Source organism: Ranitomeya variabilis, chromosome 1 (assembly GCF_051348905.1).
Source record: "Ranitomeya variabilis isolate aRanVar5 chromosome 1, aRanVar5.hap1, whole genome shotgun sequence".
Taxonomy (NCBI): Eukaryota; Metazoa; Chordata; class Amphibia; order Anura; family Dendrobatidae; genus Ranitomeya; species Ranitomeya variabilis.
In genome coordinates, this window is record NC_135232.1 from 684,097,456 (window position 1) to 684,119,260 (window position 21,805).

Below are 21,805 nucleotides of genomic sequence, written 5' to 3' on the forward strand. Positions count from 1 at the left end.
CACGTCTTGTGATCGTTATCGCAACCGCTATTTAGGTCACCTTTTGGATTGATGGGAAAATGTATAGGATCGTTGACCTTACTAACGTCGTGCCATGTCAGTATACTTTATGAAAACTAGTCTGTTCCACTGTGACCAGGTGATGCCAAATCGGAAGCTAAAATTAAATAAGTCTGTTCCCACTTTTTTGAGAAGTCATAGCTGGATGAAATCTGGTCATGCGCTCATTATGGACCCAGCTAAATGGCTACAATGGCCCCCCGGTGCAGACAGGCCACCTTAGGACTCCATCATTGTGACTTTTTACTCAACATTTTGGTATAATTAGTTTCCTGTCTCCCAACTCTTCTCCCTCATTAATAAACAACTCTTTTTTGTTTTCTAGTCACCCCGGAAGCCATTGGTTTTCTATCTGCTGTGGGTATATTCATTGTTCTCCTGGCCATTCTTTTCCTCCTTATAAATAAGAAGCTGTGCTTTGAGAAAATAGGGGATTTTCCATGTTTGGACCAACGTGGAAGGAGAAAACGACCTAAAGAAAAATCTGGAGTTCTCCAGGGACTTGGTAAGTTTTGCATTGCTGGTATTGAAGAATGGAAACTTTAGTGGGTTCTTATCCATGTTGTCTCCTATAAGGAGAAGAGGGGTCAATGTGATAACGAATGTCAGAGTGTTACATCGTGTGTGACAATGATCTACTAACAAGTTCCCCTTGTTCTCACCAGCTCATTGGTGTTCTGCATGCTTTCTGATATGTGAGTCAAGCTGTAGGACACCGTCTATATGTGCTTTGTGTATGCTGTGCATAGGGCTTTTTAGTCTCCATTTTATAATGACTCTAATTGGAAAATATATGGCTCACATTTATTGAATCTAGGTTATCTTTAAGGAAATGGCATTATAAGTTGCTCTTTTTGTAGGCTACTACGTTAGGAAGAGGTCTCGCCAATCCATTGAGTATGGCTGTCACTTTGGTGTAGGTTATTCGACATCTAATGATAGCATTGATTTAGCAAAGCTAGCCAATGACTGACCAAATAACACTACTCAGATTAAAGGGGTTGTTTGTTTTATCTCAGATAGTCGTCACTTTTCCACAGGATAGTTGCTAATTATATCTATCTATCTATCTATCTATCTATCTATCTATCTATCTATCTATCTATCTATCTATCTATCTATCTATCTATCTATCTATCTATTGTATCTATCCCATATCTATCTATCTATCTATCTATCTATCTATCTATCTATCTATCTATCTATCTATCTATCTATCTATCTGTATGTGTATAAATTAGTCTTCCTTCCAAATAGCAATACATCTGGCTATGGGATACTTCGGGCCTTGCAGCTCACTTCCATTTAAGTGAATGGGGCTGTGCTGTAATTTATTTATTCCTGTTGCTTATATAGCACCAACATATTATGTAACATTGTATAAATATTGTGAGCCCCATTGGGGAACAGGTGGGGAGCTGTTGTAAAAGGATATCCACGTTTTTCTAATTCTATACAACCCCTTTAAAATGAACCTGTCACCAGGTTTTTGCTATCCCATCTGAAACCAGCATGATGTAAGGGCAGAGACCCTGATTCCAGCGATGTATCTCTTATTGGGCTGCTTGCTTTCATTTTTATGAAATCACCGTTTTCTCTAATGCAGATTTAGCAGTTCTCTGAATGCTGAGCTCATCCTAACCCCGCCCCCTTCACTTATTGGCAGCTTTCTGCCTATTCACAGTGTGCACAAAAAGCTACCAATCAGTGGTGGGGGCGTGGCTGGACTACCTGACAGCAAGTTTGCTAGTCTTCTAGTTATAATCTCCTGTTGATAAAACCATTATTTTATCAAAACTACAGCAAGCAGCCCAGTAAGTGATACATCACTGGAATCAGAGTCTATGCCCCTACATTTTACTGTTCTCAGATTAAGTGGCAAACAACTGGGGACATATTTCCTTTAAGAAGCAGTAAAAGATAATCCATGGAATCTGGTTTATTTTGCATTGATATTGTTGTACGATTCGTCTCATCAAATAAAGGTATTGTCAAATCTCGTTTCGATATCTCCTTGACATCTAGTTTTCTCTGCTTGAGGCTTTCGTACAAGTGTCAGATTTAACAACCAGGGAATTTCTTTGCCGTCTGTCTGCCTTGTGTCATTGAATCGTACATGTCACTAACAATCTGTGTCACTTGTAGTAAGTTGCTTTCCAACTTCTGGGGCTCTTGAGGTCTATGCTGTCTTCCTGTCGTGGCGTCTTAAGTATTTCATCATAATGTCCTTTCGTCAAGAGGCAGTGAGTCTTGTCCTTTATTTTTTGTATTCTTGACTATGTGCTGGGCAGGGTTCTGGTTCTCGTCGGGGTGGGATCTCTTATCCCTCTTTTAAAAAATAAATAAATAAATAAATAAATGTTTTGTGGTAGTGCCCCTAATTGTCCCATTCCCCCCCCATTAGATTGTTCCCCAGGGATCCTATATACTAAGGCTGATAATGCACTTAGTGTACCGAGTGGTCGGCCCACAGCTATTCCTTATGACCTCTTAAACGCATGCACACTCTGTTCATTTGAGCGTGCATGTAGTATCAATAGGGAGAGGGGATTAAGCAGCCACCAGACACCTCTCGAAGTGACTTATTACCTTTAAAGGGGTTAGCCCAACTAAGAACTGCTCATAGGATTACTCAGATCACTGGGGGTTCAACTTCTGGGACACCTATTAATTTAGAGAATGAGGCTCTTAAGGCCCCATACACATCATACTAACGTCTGCTGAACCCGCTGATATTGATGGGTTTGCCGACAATCTAATGTGTATGGGGCACCAGCCAACTGATGGACAGGGGAGATGTCGGCAGCTTTTTTATAGAGAACACTAGAGCTCTCGGAAGAACGATCACTCCTGTGTATGGGAGAGTCGGCTGTCAGATGGAGTACCGTTCGGCCGACAGTGCGTGGCCGGCTTTAAAGTGTTATTCTCATTTTATTTCATGGGTAAAATAATGTGCTTGTAAAACAATATAACTTTGTAATTTACTTGTTGTTAAAAATCCTCTCTGTTCCCGAGAATGGCAAGAAAACTGGCCACTGCTGCAATCTAGCAGCAGTGGCCGAACATGCCCAGTGCTTACAAGCTCTTTCCATTAGAGATTGTAAGCGCTGCTCAGTGCCACTGCTCTTCTCGGATGTTGCACAGGCTTTGAAAAAAGCAATGGTCCTGAATGCTCCCTATTCATTGTCGATGAGACATTACGCAGGACCCCAATCTTGAGATCCATGGGTTGCCCCGTGTTCCCAGAAATCCTGATGGCTTTACAAAATATATAGGAAAAAGTAAGCATAGAATCATTTAAATAAAAAGGGATTAAATCCATCAAATGAAAACGCCTTTGTAGTTTTACTCTAATCTACAAAAACAAGGTAAAGAGTAAGGCCAGGATAGGTAATAAATTGCAAACATATGATATTTTTATACTAAAAGAAAACTATGGCAGGATGTGATGATAGATAACTACTAAGACAGAAAGAACCTTAATTTCAATAATGCTTATTCTGTAGCTCACGGATTTAAAATTGTGGAGATCAAGAAGACTTGAAAACCCAATGAACAAATTCTGGTCATGGTTTTAGACATGGCTGGCCAGAATTTCTTCCAGCCGGTTTCTTCTTGGATATCCCGCATGTGTGAAGCCGTTCACCTGACCGCAGGTGCCCCAACCAACCCAACTACAAATGTAACCAAACCAAACTCCCCAACGATCAAGGATGAACGTTTACAGCTAAATGAATATGATCCCAGCCTCGATGACTTTCCTGAAGAAGAGTTTTTGAGTAAAAACCCACCACTAGTTCACAACTCAGATGCCGAGTCCTGGACGTCTGAAGAAGAAGACACCAGTAACCTGGAACAGGAACTTCAAGTCAGTCCAGAAGTATTGAAAGTCTCCAAAGATGCACCACGTTATGAGACATCCAAGTCAACACCTACAACCCAGGAGGAGAGCCTCCTGCTAGAGACCCTCTCTTCAATCCCAGGAGATGAAGAATATGTGAATAATGAAATAAAAACTCTTTTGAGAGACCTTGAAACGCCAACTTTTAGTTCCGTAGGAACAATTAATGGTAAGAAACATCTCAGGTAAGATCTTCGTCACTCTTCTTCTACCCAACATCTTTAACACCTTTGTTGTCTGCTTTGAAAGTTATGAAATGTATTGTTCTAGTTAATGCATCGCTGAAAGCAATTTGTCACAAATAATTCTCTCTAAAATGTTTATCTGCTGCAGATTCAAAGCACATAATAATGCTTCATTGTAAAGTCCATAATTGCCAGGAAACGGATCTGCTATTTTTATTCATAGCTTCAATTCTTTGGTACCCTTCTTGATATAACTGCATGTATCTCAGAGAATTAAGATGTATGAACTGACCAATGTTTCCTAGCCAATGATCCCTGGATTTTAGGATTCCTAGTTGTAAACGGATGGATTAATTTCATTCTGCTCCAAGCTATTTGGTAAAGCTGGTAGTAAATCCATGCTATTCTACAGCAGAATGATAGAATGTTTTGACCCATCCACTAGGCTTTTTGAGAAAAAGTAGAAGCAACTTAAGTTAATGGTTTAAAAGGGAATATTTTTTAATAAGAAGAATGGAATGAATAAATTACAAAATGTGTAAGAAATTTCCTTATAGGGCATCTATGCTTTATTCTCTGATATAAGTGACAGAGACTGAATTGCCCTGCAGATTAGTGGGGGTCTTGGGCATGAGGCACACAATGGTGTATAGGTTCATACACTTTTAGCTTATGAGTCCAAGAACATTCAGTCTCTCCACCCATCAAACCAGACAGACTTTCAGCTGCAGCTTCTACTAAGCAGTGTGAGATCTCAGCACGGAGGAGGGACATTGAGGAGTTGACAATAAGGCTAGGTGGTTGGAGAATCAGAAGTAGCAGAGAGGAGTGACACTGGAGAGCTGCCAATCGGGCTAGGTGGCAAAGAATCAGCATCAGAGGAGAGAAGAAGCACTGAGGAGCTGTCATCAGGCAGAGGTTCAGCAGCAGAAAAAAGGTATACCAAGAAGCTGTCATTTGGGCTAGATGCTTGAGATTCAGTGTAAGAAGGCCGGGAGGACATTGAGAAGCTGTCAACCCAGCTAGGTGGATGGAGATTCAGCAAAAGCAGGCAGAAGGGACATTGAGGAGCTATCAACCCAGCTAGGTGGCTGGAGATTCAGTAGAAGCAGGCAGGAGGGACATTGAGGAGCTATCAACCCAGCTAGGTGGCTGGAGATTCAGTAGAAGCAGGCAACAGGGACATTGAGGAGCCATCAACCCAGCTAGGTTGAGGGAGATTCAGCAGAAGCAGGTAGAAGTGACACTGTGTAGCTGAAATCAGGCTATGTGGACACAGGTTCATCAGCAGCAGGGGAAGGGACAGTGAGAAGCTGTCAATCAGACTAGGTGGGCAGAGGTTTAGCAGGAGCAGAGAAAAGGGACACTAAGAAGCTGTTAATCAGGTGAGGTGGAACGAGATTAAGTTTAAACTTTCAAAAAGGATTATGCAGCCATTTAACATGAGTTTTCAAAGTAACTACACCGGCCCCCTCAGGTCTAATATATCTATTAATTAATATTTGTAGTTGCAATTGTGAAATCTGCTGACTTAGTGACTGATCTGCTTTAAAACTTTAAATGTCCAGCAATTGAGTAAACTACAATTTTCAACACGCTCCAATAGTCTCATATAAATAATTACAATAGAGTTTTCACTAGAGTTTCCTTGTAAAAATCATTTATTTTGGATTGGATAATATTTAGCCATTTTATCTCCCTGCTGTTGCTAGTTGAAGAGGCATAATTGGCCATTATCTAATGAGAGATGTATATTCTCCTGGTTACATTGCATATAATATTTTGCCTTACAGAATAATCATATTTCCTGTGGATTAATAGACCGCTCTGTCCACAAACCTTTCATACTCACTGACCCACTTTCCATTATTTACAATGGCTGCCTGTAAGATAAGTTGCCACGAATGGAATGATATGTTGAAAGCTTTTTGTTTCCATGGAAGCACTTCTGGATTCTTATTGCAGACACGGTTGTCAATGGCGACGTAACAGAAAAAATAGATCCTATTCACCCGGCCAGATTATATGGTACAACTGGCGCTCTCAAAAGATGACTTTCCGGACTGGTATATTCGCTCTAATTGATCGAAATGGGGATTTTGTTTTTCAGTTTAGATCTTCGAGTTTGTTCTCTATATAGCAGTTACAGAAATGAATCAGTTCCTCAGTCATTCATACTGTCTAAAAAATATCCTACCATGTATGCATGCAGCTCTTATGCAGACCTATGTATTTCAATGGTTACAGAATACAAACTTTGTATAATTAAATTATTAAGGAAGGGAAAAGATTGTGAGAATGTGAATAAAATGTCATTTTTGTTGCCATATGACAAGTGTTTCGCCATTATTGTTGGCTTCTTCTAGGCCCCTAGAAGAAGCCAACAATAATGGCGGAACGCACGTCATATAACAATGAAACTTATATTTTATTCACATTTTCACAGTCTTTTTTCCTTCCCTAACAATTTGATTGTATTTTTTGGTGGTGTACACTAATGTGAGTATACTATAATTGGGACTTCGACAATATATATCACCTATTACAAATCTTGTATAGTCTGGTCTTCTAGTCATATTGTTTTCCATCTGTCCTCTACAAAAACCTACCAATCAGTAGCAGGAGGACTGTGGGATCAGACTACACTGGGTTTGTTTGTAGTCTGTATCCATGGAGACACAGAAGTCTGCATAGGAGCTCTATACACAAAACAACTGAATTTTTTTAATGAAATCTCTTTAAAAGTGTACTTTTTTAATTTTGTTATGACCCCATAATATACTTGATAGAAAGAATTAGAAATAGGATAAAATGTCTAAAACCCACACATCTCCTGTAATATTTAATACCAGTCGATTTGTAGATAAACTTAAAACGGTCATAGGCAATATAAGAGACTTTACAATATATCTTTATCAGAAAAATCTGCTTTTTTTCTGCACTTATGAAACCACTTCTCTCCCTAACTCCACCTCCTGCACTCGACATCCTCTCTGATACCAGCTAAAGTCTTGGTCAGAGCAAGACAGGCTGCCAGATCACTGAGGTGTCAGGTTACTCCTTCTATTATACTTTATGGAGAAAAGAGGTGGGTTGGGGGAGCAGTGAAAACCACTGAGCTTCAAGCAATGGTTTTAGCATGCTCCGAAGCTGGATTCACAGGTACACCGCTCAGTATTGTTGTATGGTGTTCTTCATGCTGCTGCTGTCTTTCTGTCTTCCGCTACAGAGACAGGAGAGCAGGAATCCATAATGGCTGATTGTAACAGCTAGTCTCTACCCGCTAGCTCAGGAAGAACTAAAAATTAGAGCTACAGCCTGCATAGGGGAACATTTATGCATAGGGGAACATTTATGACAAGTGGAGAATACAAGTCATATAATGACCAGAAATAGTGTTTTTACTCATGTACTTAAAGGGCCACTGTCACCCCCTCCAGCCGTTATAAACTAAAAGAGCCAGCTTGTGCAGCAGTAATGCTGCATTCTAACAAGGTGGCTCTTTTAGTTTTAGGTGCATGTATTACCGAAATAAAGGGTTTTATATTTTCGCCAAAATACCTTTCTTTAGCCAGGGAGGCAGGTCCTCACCCCCCTGCTTGTAACACCACATTGCCGTCACTCAAATGTTCAGGGGTGCCGGGCACCGCCCCCTCAGCGCTGTTTACCCATGAAATCCGGCGCCTGCGCTGTGTATCGCTGTTTGGTGCAGGCGCAGTGAGCTCTGGCCGTCTGACGTCACAGTCAGCGGCCACCCACCTTGGTAATCCCAGCCCCGCAGTGTGTTATGCATTATGCAGAGTGCGGGGCTGGGATTCACAAGCAGGGCGGCCGCACAGGCGCAGTCTGCAAGCCTGGCTGTGACGTCAGACGGCCAGATCTCTCTGCGCCTGCACCAAACAGCGATACACGGCGCAGGCGCCGGATTTCATGGGTAAACAGAGCGATGGGGGCGGTGCCCGGCACCCCTGAACATTTGAATGACGGCAATGTGGCGTTACAAGCAGGGGGGTGAGGACCTGCCTCCATGGCTAAAGAAAGGTATTTTGGCGAAAATATAAAACCCTTTATTTTGGTAATACATGCACCTAAAACTAAAAGAGCCACCTTGTTAGAATGCAGCATTACTGCTGCACAAGGTGGCTCTTTTAGTTTATAACGGCTGGAGGGGGTGACAGTGGCCCTTTAAATGGTCACTGTCTGAAAAGTTATTTTAAATTGACACATTAACGAATATAGAAGTATATGCATTGAAGAATACTTCTTCCACAATATCTAAAAAACAAGATATAACTATGTAATATATGTGCTTAATGCTGCGGCACTAGCAAATAATACTGATATAATGTGAATTGTAACTAGTAAAGAAATTCTGAATACTGAAACCTTATTATTTGCGGGGGCTTCACAGATAAGGAAACAGTTAAAAAGCAAATTCAGCAACTGGTATGCATGATTGATGGCCCTCTGATTGTGATGTTGTGCTCTCATTTTTTTGATTCTCCTCTTAGGCTAGTTTCACATTTGCATCTAAATCCGCAGCATTTAAAACGCATCCGCAAGTGGTGGAAAAAACGCATGTAAACGCGTACAAACATGGCGTTTTTTTGACGCATGCGGTTAAAAAAACGCCGCGTTTGTAAGCGTTTACATGCGTTTTTTTCCTGCGTTTGCGTTTTTGGTGCGCATGATGAGAAATTTCACAAGAGAAAAATCAAGATAACCAGACACCGCCAATGGGACTACAGAGGGCGTGTATTATGGGCTCTCTATATATAGACCCTAGGGCTACTGAAAATTTAACAGTTTGCTACTGTATCCTGTGTCATGATAGATCTTCTCATGGAGAGCTTTTATTTCAACCTGGATTTCAGCTTCAAACTGTTTCTTGCCTGTGCTTTCGCTTGGGAGCAAGACAGAAATCGCCAAAGATGGAGAAGGAGACAACGTAGGCGTTTTTGGAGGCACCCCATTATCGAACTACGTGAGAGCCGTGGAGCCTATCACATGCTGTATGCCGAGCTTAATGCCAACCCGGAGAAATTCCAGGAATACACACGAATGTCGCAAGACTCATTCCTGGATTTGCTGTCTCGTGTCCAAGGAGCCATACGGCGACAGGACACCCAGCTCCGTAAAGCGATTCCACCCGAGGAACGTCTGCTGGTTACATTAAGGTACGTTCCAAATCTAAACCAATGATAGTCCAAATTTACTGTTTTCTGACATGTATTTTTTGGGTATTTTCCTTTCTTTCTTTAGCGTAACCACACCATAAAAAGAATAGATTGTAATGGTTTTTGTGTTTGTTTTTCTTACAGATTTCTGGCCACCGGAGAGAGTTTATCATCCCTCCACTTCCAATACCGGCTTGGAATATCCACCCTGTCCGGAATAGTTGCGGACACCTGCCGGGCTTTGTGGAATGTACTCCGGGAAGAGTTTATACCCCTACCCACCTTGGACATGTGGCTAGAAATTGCGGAGAAATTCTGGAGTGTGTGTGATTTCCCCAACTGTTTAGGAGCGGTGGATGGAAAGCACATTCGCATTATCAAACCAGCCAGAACAGGATTGGAGTACTTCAATTACAAAAAATATTTTTCTGTTGTGCTCATGGCAATAGCCGATGCGAACTGTCGCTTCATCGCCGTGGATATTGGAGCTTTTGGCCGTGGCAACGATTCCCAGACTTTCAAGAACTCGGATATGGGCCGCCGTGTGTATGGAAAAAATTTCAATTTTCGCCCGCCACAACCTCTTCCCAACACTCAAGGACCTCCGATGCCATTTGTTATGGTTGGGCATGAGGCCTTTCAGATGTGTGAAAACCTACTGGAGCCCTATTCCAGTCGGGACTTGAACCACACTAGAAGGATCTTTAACTACAGACTGACCAGGGCCCGAAGAACAGTAGAGTGTACCTTTGGCATTCTGGTCTCTAAATGGCGCATTCTTGCATCAGCCATAAATCTAAAAGTGGAAACAGTCGACGAGGTGGTCAAAGCCTGTGTGGTGCTGCATAATTATATAATGGTTAAGGAGCAACCCAACATTGAACTGGATGAACCAGTTGCACACCCACTGCCCGATTTCCAGCATCACCCGCTGCGGTCAACTGCAGCAGTTGGCCACATGCGGGACCAATTTGCGTCCTTTTTTGATTCAGATATTGGACGTGTCTCATGGCAGGACAATGTAGTGTAAATGTCCTGTTGTAATTATATCTGTACCAGTAATTTTCTACAATGATAATAATATTTCTCATTAATAAACTTTATAATATTTCTCATTAATAAACTTTAGTTTTGGTTGAGTTGACCGTGTCTCCTATCTTTTTGCTCTACAAACCAAGGCTGTCCTAAAACTGGCAGTATTTGGTCTGTATTTAATATCAGCATTTGTAATCCAAAACCAGGAGTGGGTGATAAAAGCAGAGGTGCTAGTTATAATGTTAATATCATAATTTACCTCTAATTGTTCCACTCCTTGTTTTGGCTTACAAATACTGATATAAAACACTGGCCACATACTGCTAGTAATGGCAGCCATGTTACTTTATTGGTAAGCTTGTTGACGTCATTGCGTCATGATTCTCTTCTCCTGTATCCATTGGACACAAGCTGAAGAGACAATCACTGTCACACTATCTATAGTCATCAAGTCAGGTGTCAGAAATAATGAATTCATGATAAACATATACAGGCTCATGAATTCACTATTTCTGACACCTGTGCATGTGAGCATAGATATGTAGTGTGTGACCACCATTGTAACTCAAGTTGTGTGTGATATAAGAAGAGAAAATGGTGGTTATACAAGGCAGTTCTCTACTCAACAGGTCAGGTGTCATAACTAATGAGTTTTTTGACACCTGACCTGTTCAGTAGAGGTCTGCACTGTATTTCCACCATTTTCTCTTCACACTGGCACACTAAGCACAGACCAAAAGAGATTATGGAGATACATGTAATATTTTTTGGGCCACCTCATATCTGTATACTAAAGACACACAAAGCTGCAGTCTTTTTATTTTTAACTAGAGGAGATATGATGTGGCCCAAAAAATTTGTGTGTGGCGAAGTTTCATGGCGCACGGTGTGTGTTGCCGGCGGCAGAAGACACAATAAACCAAACATAATTGTGGCAAATCAAACTTTTTTTATTTTGTTAACAACTGGAAAGAAATTATTTTTTACTGCGCCAGCTTGGGGTAGAGTGATGTAAACGGGGGGTGTGAAGTACTGAGGCCTGGCTAACCATGGACGACGCAGAGGTGGCAGGAGAAGGGGCAATGAAACTAGAAGGGTCTGGAAGTTCGGGGATGGGGCTTGACACATGAGAGGCTTCAGACGCACTGGAAGGGTGAGACAAACCTGACATTACAGACACATTGGGAGGTGAAGGGGGAGGAATGCTAAGAGTCCTCGGTTTTTGGTTTTTTTGTGTTTTCTTTTTTGTTTGCCTGGTTGTGGGAGGTCTTGGTGGGCTCATATGGCATGGCGTGGTGGTGAGTGACCTGTCAGGGTCCGGCTGCACTGTGTCAGAGTCCATAGTGCTCGTAGATCGTGCAGCCATGGCAGAGTCCATAGTGCTCGTAGATCGTGCAGCCATGCCAGAGTCCATAGTGCTCGTAGAGCGTGCAGCCATGCCAGAGTCCATAGTGCTCATACAGCGTGCAGCCATGCCAGAGTCCATAGTGCTCGTAGAGCGTGCAGCCATGCCAGAGTCCTGCTGCATCGTGGAGGTGGCGGTACGGAAGGCCATGCCAGGGTCCTGCTGCATCGTGGAGGAGGCGGTACGGAAGGCCATGCCAGGGTCCTGCTGCATCGTGGAGGTGGCGGTACGGAAGGCCATGCCAGGGTCCTGCTGCATCGTGAAGGTGGCGGTACGGAAGGCCATGCCAGGGTCCTGCTGCATCGTGGAGGAGGCGGTATGGAAGGCCATGCCAGGGTCCTGCTGCATCATGGAGGAGGCGGTACGGAAGGCCATGCCAGGGTCCTGCTGCATCGTGGAGGAGGCGGTACGGAAGGCCATGCCAGGGTCCTGCTGCATCGTGGAGGAGGTGGTACGGAAGGCCATGCCAGGGTCCTGCTGCATCGTGGTGTCAGTGGAGGAGGTCCAAGCAGGAGCAGCGGATGTCATGGTGGTGGCGGTGGGATGTTCAACTGCACTCGGCATGGTGGTGGTACTGTAGTGGTGTCCGGCTGTGGAAGGAATTGAGGTGGCCGTGCAGTGGGATGCAGCAGAGGTCGACATCAAGCGTGACAGTGAAGGCACAGGTGGATATGCCCCCACTGTCTGCTGAAAATACCGACTCTGCTGCATAGCCTGCACGTAAGCAGCATTGCAGGCCTGCATGACACTCAGCTGGAGATCAGGAGTAACGTGTTCCGACATGCCCTGCTTAATTTGATTAAAAAAATGATGTGCTGGCCTCTGGAGATCGGCTTTCACTTGATCAAGGCTTTTGCTGACCTCCTGGATACGTGCATTTAAGAGGTTATGCAAAGCATCCATTCAGTCACCCAAAGCCTTGATCACATCGTGTAAAACCGAGCTCAAGTGCAAAAACTCGGGCATGAGTGACCTGTCCGAAGCCCTCTACCGCTGCCGGGATGAGCCCCAAAAAAAGGGGGCAGTGGAAGAGGACTGCGAAAGGGGAAGACCTGATGGACCAGCTCCCTGGTCTCCAGTTAGTGTGGAAGGCCCACCTGCTGCTGCGCTGCTGGATGGCTGGGACGGGTCCGTGGCTGTCGGATGAAGGACCGCTCCAGAACCTGGGCCGACAGTCGTGCTGTATGTGCTATGAAAAAAGTAAAAAGAAAATTAATACCAAAAATTTACCAGATGCAAAATCCTGTGGAATTTAAAAATACAGATTATGGCAATACAACACAACCTAATGCACGTGATAAATACTTACGTTCTCTGGGCAAGGACCGGTCTTAAAAATGACAGTACTCGATGGTATTTGTAGCGTCTGATCCTTGCTCCTGAACCACTGAGAACACGGCTCTCTTGATGCAGGTCCTTGTTGAAGCGGTCCTTCATCGAACGCCAACGTGTTTTGACTTTGGATACTGTTAAAAACAAAATTGTGGTCAGAAAAAGGACTTTTGGCCCTGCTCACACAACTGTGTGTGGTGAGAGAAACTCCTGAGAGTTTCTTTCATCACACACAGTCGAGTGAGCACGACCAAGGTCTCTGCTGCTTCACACTGCAGTGCAATACTTACCAAATGCAGCTCGGACCCGTGTCGTGGCGTTGTCCCAGCCATCCCACATCTCTTGGGCCACCTCATTCCATAACCGCCGGATCGTGATGTTGTTCGAGTGCAGTGGATCCCGGGTGTCCCACAACGGGACTCGCTCCTGGACCAGGGTGATAAGGAGGTCATTTTCGATTAGGTCATCCTCCCGTTGTGAAACCTAAAAATTAAAGAAAGTCATTAAAGTTTGCTCAATTTACATAAGGAAAAGAACAAAAAAATATGCTGAGAAATGGCATGAATAGGAAAGTCAACATACAAAAGGATTCCAGAAGAAAAAAGTAAAGAAATACGAGCGGAAAGAAAGGAAGATTCAAGAATAATACACTGAGGACAGTCAGCCTTGTATACGTACCCGCTGCCGCCTTTCCACCGAACCTTGACTCCGTTGCTCCTGCCCTGTCTCAGCCGCAGTAGAAGAGCTCTAAAAAACAGAAAAAATCAAATTGTCACATGTGTCGATGTGACAGTGAATACTTACCAATCTGACGAGGCAAATACTCGCCTCACTGACATGCTCCACTTCCGACTGTCCTGGCCGAAACTCCTCACCAGATGAAGAATCCGAAGAAGACATTCTGATGCATGCAGAAAGAAAGAAATGGCTGAAATTAGGACATGTAGAGACAGAAAATAGAAAATAAAGGCATTGGCTAGGATATACTCACATTGTTCAGGGTATTTTCCTCCAAGATGTAGCCTGTCTGTGTCTCGTCTGCTTCAGAGTCTGGTGAGAAGTGACCTGCAACTGTCCACACCCTCCCTTTTATCACCTTGATGGTGGGGGGTGGCTTATCAGAGTCTAGACATGTTTTTCTCAATTGAAACGCATGCGTTCAAAAACGCAACCAAACGCATGTGCTTAAAAACGCATGCGTTTACATAGGCAGCAATGCTTTTTTTGTCGCAATCCTTGCGCAATCGACCGCATGCGTTTCCTGGTGGCAAATAGACGCCTCCAGAAATTACTACATGTTGCATTTCCGCGCCAAGCCGCAAACGACGAGACGACGCATGCGTCGTCAAACGCGGCAAAACGCGAACAAAAAAAACCGCATGCCTTTTCAATGTTAAATATAGGAAAACACGACGCATGCGTTTATATGCGGTACAAACGCTGCGGCCACAAACGCAAATGTGAAACCAGGTTTACATGGTGAAGCAGTACCTTTTGTGTGGGAGTATATTTTCCTAACCTTGATTTTCAGCTGCCTACACAACATTGTTGCCAAGACTGTATTCATCCAATCTACGATTATAGGACAAGCTTCAAAGTGTAACTCAACATCGGAGTATATGATATCCCTGTCTATAGGGAATAAAAGTTTCATTTTTTGGCTGGCTTTAAGCTAAATAGGACCACTGCAAACCAGCACAACTCTTGTAAGTCTTCAATAAAATCTGTCTAGTTTTTTTTTTTTTTGGCTACGTAATCTGAGAGCAGCATAAATGTAGGGGCTCAGGCCCTGATGCCAGTGATGTGTCACTTACTAGCCTGTGTGGTTATTTGTCAATAAAATCAGGAAATTATCACTACAGGACTAGGTGTCTCATGTCTGCTAGTCCATCCACGCCCCCCTCCACTGATTGGCAGCTGTCTGCCTATGCACAGTGTACAAAGAAAGCAGCCAATCAATGGTGTGGGTGGGGTTATACACAGCTCAGCATTTTGAGCTCTGCTGACCTGCAGCAGAGAATCAGGGTCTCTGTCCCTACATCATGCTACTGTCAGATTACATAGCAAAACCCTGATAACAGATTCCCTTTAACCTGATGTATCTTCAATATGATCATTGATGTGGGTCCTAGTTGTCAGACCCCACAATTGTTACGCAATGTCATTTACTAACACTAGACAATCAGTTAGTATCATGGGAATCGCTCTTTAATCATCCTCGTGAGTGATGGGATCATCATGGTGGGTTTCCAGAATTAAGATCAGATGACTAAAGTTTTTGAAAAAGTTTCATAAACTTGACAATCACACAATTAACAGAGATTATCAAACTCTTTGCACTAGGATCTCACTAGTGGTGAGAACCATTCTGATGTCTTTCCTTATGAGAAGCCAATAAATGGCACATGGGGATAGGGGTGCTAGATAGTGCCTGGGTGCCAACAAGCTCTTCTGCCCTAGCTAGGGGTATACAAGGCTGGGACCTGAAGTTTAACTAAAAGATCCTGGGTCCAAATGCAAAATTGGTAATACGGTAATTATAAAACTAATGTGATCATATATGGCAGAGAATCCATTGGCTCAAGAGCGACTGCTACGTCTTATCTCATAAGAAGCCATAACATGACCCATAGGACCAGCATCGAACTACACCAAGAACATAGTGTTTAGTGAGTAGGTGAGAGATGAGCAGGAGGCCTACTCACCATATCTCCACCTCAAGGGTGTGGCTGGGGAGTTAAATGTTCAGCGACTGTTTTTTTTCTCTGGGTTGTATGTTTGGGGAGGTGGCTAGAGGTGGAGCTGAAGACTTGAGGTGTCCTCTGCGGGTGAATCCCGCCAACATAAGGACTTTGCATATATATGTGTATGTGCAGTGTGTGTGTGTATAATCATGTGTATGTATGTGCAGTGTGTGTGTATAATCATGTGTATGTATGTGCAGTGTGTATATAATCATATGTACGTATGCACAGTGTGTGTGTATAATGTGTATGTATGTGCAGTGTGTGTATAATCATTTGTATATATGTATATATGTATGTGCAGTGTGTGTATAATCATGTGTATGTATGTGCAGTGTGTGTGTATTATCATGTGTATGTATGTGCAGTGTGTATGTATAATCATGTGTATGTACATGCAGTATGTGTGTATTATCATGTGTATGTACATGCAGTATGTATGTATAATCATGTGTATGTATGTGAAGTGTGTGTGTATAATCATGTGTATGCATGTGCATTGTGTATAATCATGTGTATGTATGTGTATGTGCAGTGTGTGTGTATAATCATGTGTATGTATGTGCAGTGTGTGTGTATTATTATTATTATTATTTATTTATATAGCACCATTGATTCCATGGTGCTGTACATGAGAAGGGGTTACATACAGATTACAGATATCACTTACAGTAGACAGACTAACAATGACAGACTGATACAGAGGGGCGAGGACCCTGCCCTTGCGGGCTTACATTCTACAGGGTTATGGGGAAGGAGACAGTAGGTTGGGGGTTTGCGGGAGCTCCGGTGTTGGTGAGGCTGTAGCTTCGGTAGTGATGAGGAGGCAGCGAGGTCAGTGCAGGCTGTAGGCTTTCCTGAAGAGATGAGTTTTCAGGTTCCGTCTGAAGGATCCGACTGTGGTTGATAGTCGGACGTGTTGGGGCACAGAATTCCAGAGGATGGGGGATATTCGGGAGAAGTCTTGGAGGCGATTGGATGAGGAGCGAATAAGTGTGGAGGAGAGAAGGAGGTCTTGGGAGGACCAGAGATTACGTGAGGGAAGATATCGGGAGATTAGTTCAGAGATATATGGAGGAGACAGGTTATGGATGACTTTGTAGGTCAGTATTAGTAATTTGAACTGGATACGCTGAGGGAATGGGAGCCAGTGAAGAGATTTGCAGAGGGGGGAAGCGGAGGAGTAGCGAGGACTATATATATATATATATATATATATATATATATATATATATATATATATATATATATACACACACACACTAGATGGTGGCCCGATTCTAATGCATCGGGTATTCTTCTAGAATATGTATGTATGTATATATATAGCAGCCACATAGTATATAGCACAGGCCGCGTAGTATATAGGAGCCATGTAGTATATAGCAGACAAATACTACGTGGCCTGTGCTATATACTATGTGGCTGCTATATACATACATACATATTGTAGAGTACCTGCTGCGTTAATACAGGCCACGCAGTATATAACACAGCCCACATACTATATAACACAGCCCACGCAGTACATAGCAGCCACGCAGTATATAGCACAGCCCCCGCAGTATATAACACTGGCCACGTAATATATAACACAGCCCACGCAGTACATAGCAGTCACGCAGTATATAGCACAGCCCCCGCAGTATATAACACTGGCCACGTATATGTATAATCATGTGTATGTACATGCAGTATGTATAATCATGTGTATGTATGTGCTGTGTGTGTATAATCATGTGTATGTATGTGCAGTGTGTGTATTATAATGTATATGTATAATCATGTGTATGTACATGCAGTAAGTATGTATAATCATGTGTATGTATGTGCTGTGTGTGTATAATCATATGTATGTATGTGATTGGAGCGCCCCCACACCGCCGCAGGGCCGAGGGGTACCCGGAGCCGGGCCTCTGGGATCTCAGTCCTGGGGTTGTCACGGTGGCTAGACCCGGTCCGTGGCCCTGTCTGTCAGTGGGGGACGTCCGGTGAAATAAGTGGTGTTGTAACGGTGCAGTTGTGGGGTGCAGGTCGCGGTAAATAATGAGGACACCAGGTTGCAGTCTCTTTACCTCTTTACTGAAGATCTCTGGGTCCTCAATCCAGAATACGGCTCACCAGGCTGCGCAAGTCCGGCCGGTCCAATGACACTTCCAGAGTTCTCTTTCACAGGAGGAAATCTGTGCCTTCCCCCTAGTGCTATGTGTTGTAGTCCTTCCCTGCTGTGCTTACGGACAGTACCCCACAACTGTTGTGTCTGTTTCTGATGTTCCCTCACAACTCGACTAGATGATGTTCTGCTAATCCTCCGTCCCTCCCTGAGGTTCGGGTAGGAACGGCACCCATTTGACGGGTAGGCCTGGAGTTCTTCCGGGACCCTAGAGACGCCCCTCTCCCACAATTGCCTCCCAAGACTTCATAGGTGATTTGAGTTAGACAGCCCGCCTGAGACTGACTGCCCTGCCGCTGTTTGGAGTATTGCTTGAAGCTGAATGTTATTCTACTCCCTCGGCGTTCCGGCCACCGGTAGTGCGCCTCAGTAGGATGTTGCTTCGGTCTTACAGCACGACTCCTACTGGTATTTCTCCTTTGCGTGATCCCGTTTCTCACTCAGCACAATCTATCTCTCTTCTAATCCTTTCTTGGGCACCGCCGCTACCCGGAGCAGGCACGGTCCCGTTTCGTTCGTTCTCGTTGCCAAGCCTCTGTCAGGATCCCACCCCTGACAGAGACCCTACTGTATCTTCCCCTACAACACCCTCTGCCACAAGGTGTTGCCTGGTTCCAACCCAGTCAGCTTTCTGATCTAACTTCCTGCCTGACCCCCAGTTTACCCACTATGGTGGGGAGTGGCCTAATGAATAGCACCCTTAGCTCCCCCCGGAGGCCCGGCTGTGAAATGTATTGGTGTCTGTGATACCTGATCAGATGAACTCCTTCAGTGCCATCGGACGCACCATAGCTCCCCATAGTGGCGGAGCCACAGTACTGCAACGACCAGGACTCTGGGGCGCTGCACTCCCCCCTGGTTAAACACAGTACTCCGGGACTGGGAAGAAAACAACAATACAAGTTTAGCAAAAAGACATACAGTTTGGTTGAGTGCAATAACAATAAGTATACTTGAACAAGCTTCCCTTTATGGGAGGTGAGGACACTTGAACGTTACAAAACATGGTTAAATATTATAGCAACATGCTATAATTAACTTTCCTTACCCAACCGGGTATTCTACTAAGTGCACAAATTGTTGAACAATAATTTAACCTTGCCTTTAAGGACATACACTCTTAGTCCACTAAAGACCTTCCTATAATCACATTATAAGGTATTTTAACTTTTTCATTCTCCTTCTTTAAATCTGCAGGACCGCCTGTCCTATCGGCACCAGACCTACTGCCTCTCCTTTCTGTTACAGGACCGCCCCGTTCAGCCAGGGCCTACTGCCTTTTCAACTACTATACACAGTATAGAACATAACATTACTTTCAGTTTAAGAGCACTGAGCCATCTCTACATGACTCCTATGAGGACTCAGGGTTTACCTTCTATCCTAACTATCTATCAACATTATCAAGCATTTTCTTCTGAACATTAAGCCTTCTCATTATCTTTCTTTCTATCATGCATGCTGGACTCCACGTCTATCCCTACGGGTCCACTGCATCCTTCTTCTACCTTTCACCTTTTTACTTCTCAGAGCACATCATCAGTATTTCTTCACATTTAACTAATTAAACACATATAACTTTCTCGTACAACATTATCATCACTTTTCTCTCATCAACATTATTGCTACTTGTCTTAAGCAATATTTCTATCGAAATGCGGCAAATGAACATCCCCTTTAAGAGAGGACCAAGTCTCTGTGAGGTAGCGTATTTTCTCAAGCTACCAGTCCATACTCAGCAAAGGTTCCAGTGCGGTATCTTCGCAAAGAGTCCTTCTTTAAGTAAAACCAGTAGGGAGCGCCTTTAATAAGGTGCAAACTATGTACAAGAAGTTCGGATCATGCACTGTTCATGATTTCAGCAGTTTTTAAATAACATAGAAAAAAATAGAAAATAACCAAAAACAATAGGGATCCCGGGTCAACAAAGAGATCCCTTTTAGAGTTAACCCTGGACGGGTTTTAGCAGCAACATAAAAGCAATAAAACAGTAACTATTTACAAGTAAGAAAGTACAGTAAAATCTTACTGTGGTGGTCTCCGATCTGGCCTTACCAGGCCAACGGATCGCACTGGTGAGCCAGGAAGCAGTTCCGGTCCAAGCAGCGATAAAATCCCTCGCCGGGAGGCCCTTCTCGTTGGCAGGTGCACACGTTCCTCCGGGGCACGGCGAGGCCGGGCTTCTCGAGGTTCCGCGGGGCCGGGCTCTGCTGCTTTCCCCACGGGATCTTCTTCTTCCGGTGTTCCGGCAGCAGCCTGGAGGGCAATGCATCGCTGTACGCCTCGCACCATCCAGCCAGCCTCTCCCGTAGCCCTCCTCCATCTGGTGTAAGTCACCGCATCACCTGGCTCCAGGTCGCGGGGAAATCTTCCGCTGCAGGGCTCCACCTCCTCCCGATCCACGTGGATTTGTAGCGGCTTCCCGATTTCTTGGATAACCCCGCGTCCATATCGGGGGTTGAAGGAGACCACTACACCCCAGTGGGACAGCGGGATCTCCGGAGCTCTGACCAAGTCAATCGACGCTGCAGGCTGGGGCCGGCTCCGCCATGCTGCCATCAGACGCCGTAGATGTTCGGCGTCCGGCAAGATCTTCAGGTCCGGCATCTGTAGCGTACCTGGAGCGCCCCCACACCGCCGCAGGGCCGAGGGGTACCCGGAGCCGGGCCTCTAGTTCTCAGTCTCGGGGTTGTCACGGTGGCTAGACCCGGTCCGTGGCCCTGTCCGTCAGCGGGGGACGTCCGGTGCAATAGGTGGTAGTAATGGTAGCGATGTAGCGGTGCGGTTGTGGGGTGTAAGTCGCGGTAAATAACGAGGACACCAGGTTGCAGTCTCTTTACCTCTTTACTGGAGATCTCTGAGTCCTCAGTCCAGAACACGGTTCACCAGGCTACGCAAGTCCGGCCGGTCCAATGGCACCTCCAGAGTTCTCCTCTCAGGTGGAAATCTGTGCCTTCCTTCTAGCGCTATGTGTTGTAGTCCTTCCCTGCTGTGCTCACGGAAAGTAACCCCACAACGGTTGTGTCTGTTTCTTAAGTTCCCTCACAACTCGATTTGATGTTCCTCTGTAATCCACCCCTTCCCTGTATTCAGGTTGGAATGGCACCCGTTTGTCAGGTAGGCCTGGAGTTCTTCCGGGACCCTAGAGTCGCCCCTCTCCCGCAATTGCCCCCCAAGACTTCATAGGTGATATGTGGTAGACAGCCCGCCTGAGACCGACTGTCCTGCCGCTGTTTGGAGTATGGCTTGAAGCTGTATTCTAATCCACTCCCTCGGCGTTCCGGCCACCGGTATTGCGCCTCAGCAAGGTGCTGCCTCTTTCAGCACAACCCCTGCTGGTATTCTCCTTCTGCTTGATCTCGTTTCTCACTCAGCACAATCTGTCTCGCCTCTAGTCCTTTCTGGAGTCCCGCCGCTTCCAGGAGCCTGCGCGGACCCGTTACGTTCTTTCAATGCCAAGCCTCTGCCAGGATCCCACCCCTGGCAGAGACCCTACAGTCTCTCCCTTCACAACACCCCCTGCCACAGGGTGTTGCTCCGTTCAATCCCGTCAGCGTTCTTACTAACTTCCTGCCTGACCCCCAGTTTACCCACTATGGTGGGGAGTGGCCTAATGAATAGCACCCTTAGCTCCCCCCGGAGGCCCTGCTGTGAAACATATTGGTGTCTGTGATACCTGATTGGAGGAACTCCTTCGGTGCCATCGAACGTACCATGGCTCCCCTTAGCGGCGAAGCCACAGCACTGCAACGACCAGGACTCTGGGGCGCTGCACTCCCCCCTGGTTAAACAC

At 44.8% G+C, this 21,805-nt stretch overlaps 1 protein-coding gene across 4 annotated transcripts in view; it reads left to right on the forward strand.

Annotated features, from left to right (window-relative positions):
- Positions 1-21,805, forward strand: part of SYT16 (synaptotagmin 16) — a 105,063-nt gene that overhangs the window by 57,040 nt on the left and 26,218 nt on the right. For 3 of the 4 annotated variants that reach the window (XM_077265609.1, XM_077265600.1, XM_077265618.1), the window contains exons 2-3: positions 386-565; positions 3,567-4,130. In XM_077265609.1, the coding sequence (XP_077121724.1) occupies positions 3,629-4,130 (502 nt within the window). In that variant the 5' untranslated portion in view covers positions 386-565; positions 3,567-3,628. The remainder of the gene's footprint in view (positions 1-385; positions 566-3,566; positions 4,131-21,805) is intronic. The other variant, XM_077265627.1, reaches the window with a different exon arrangement.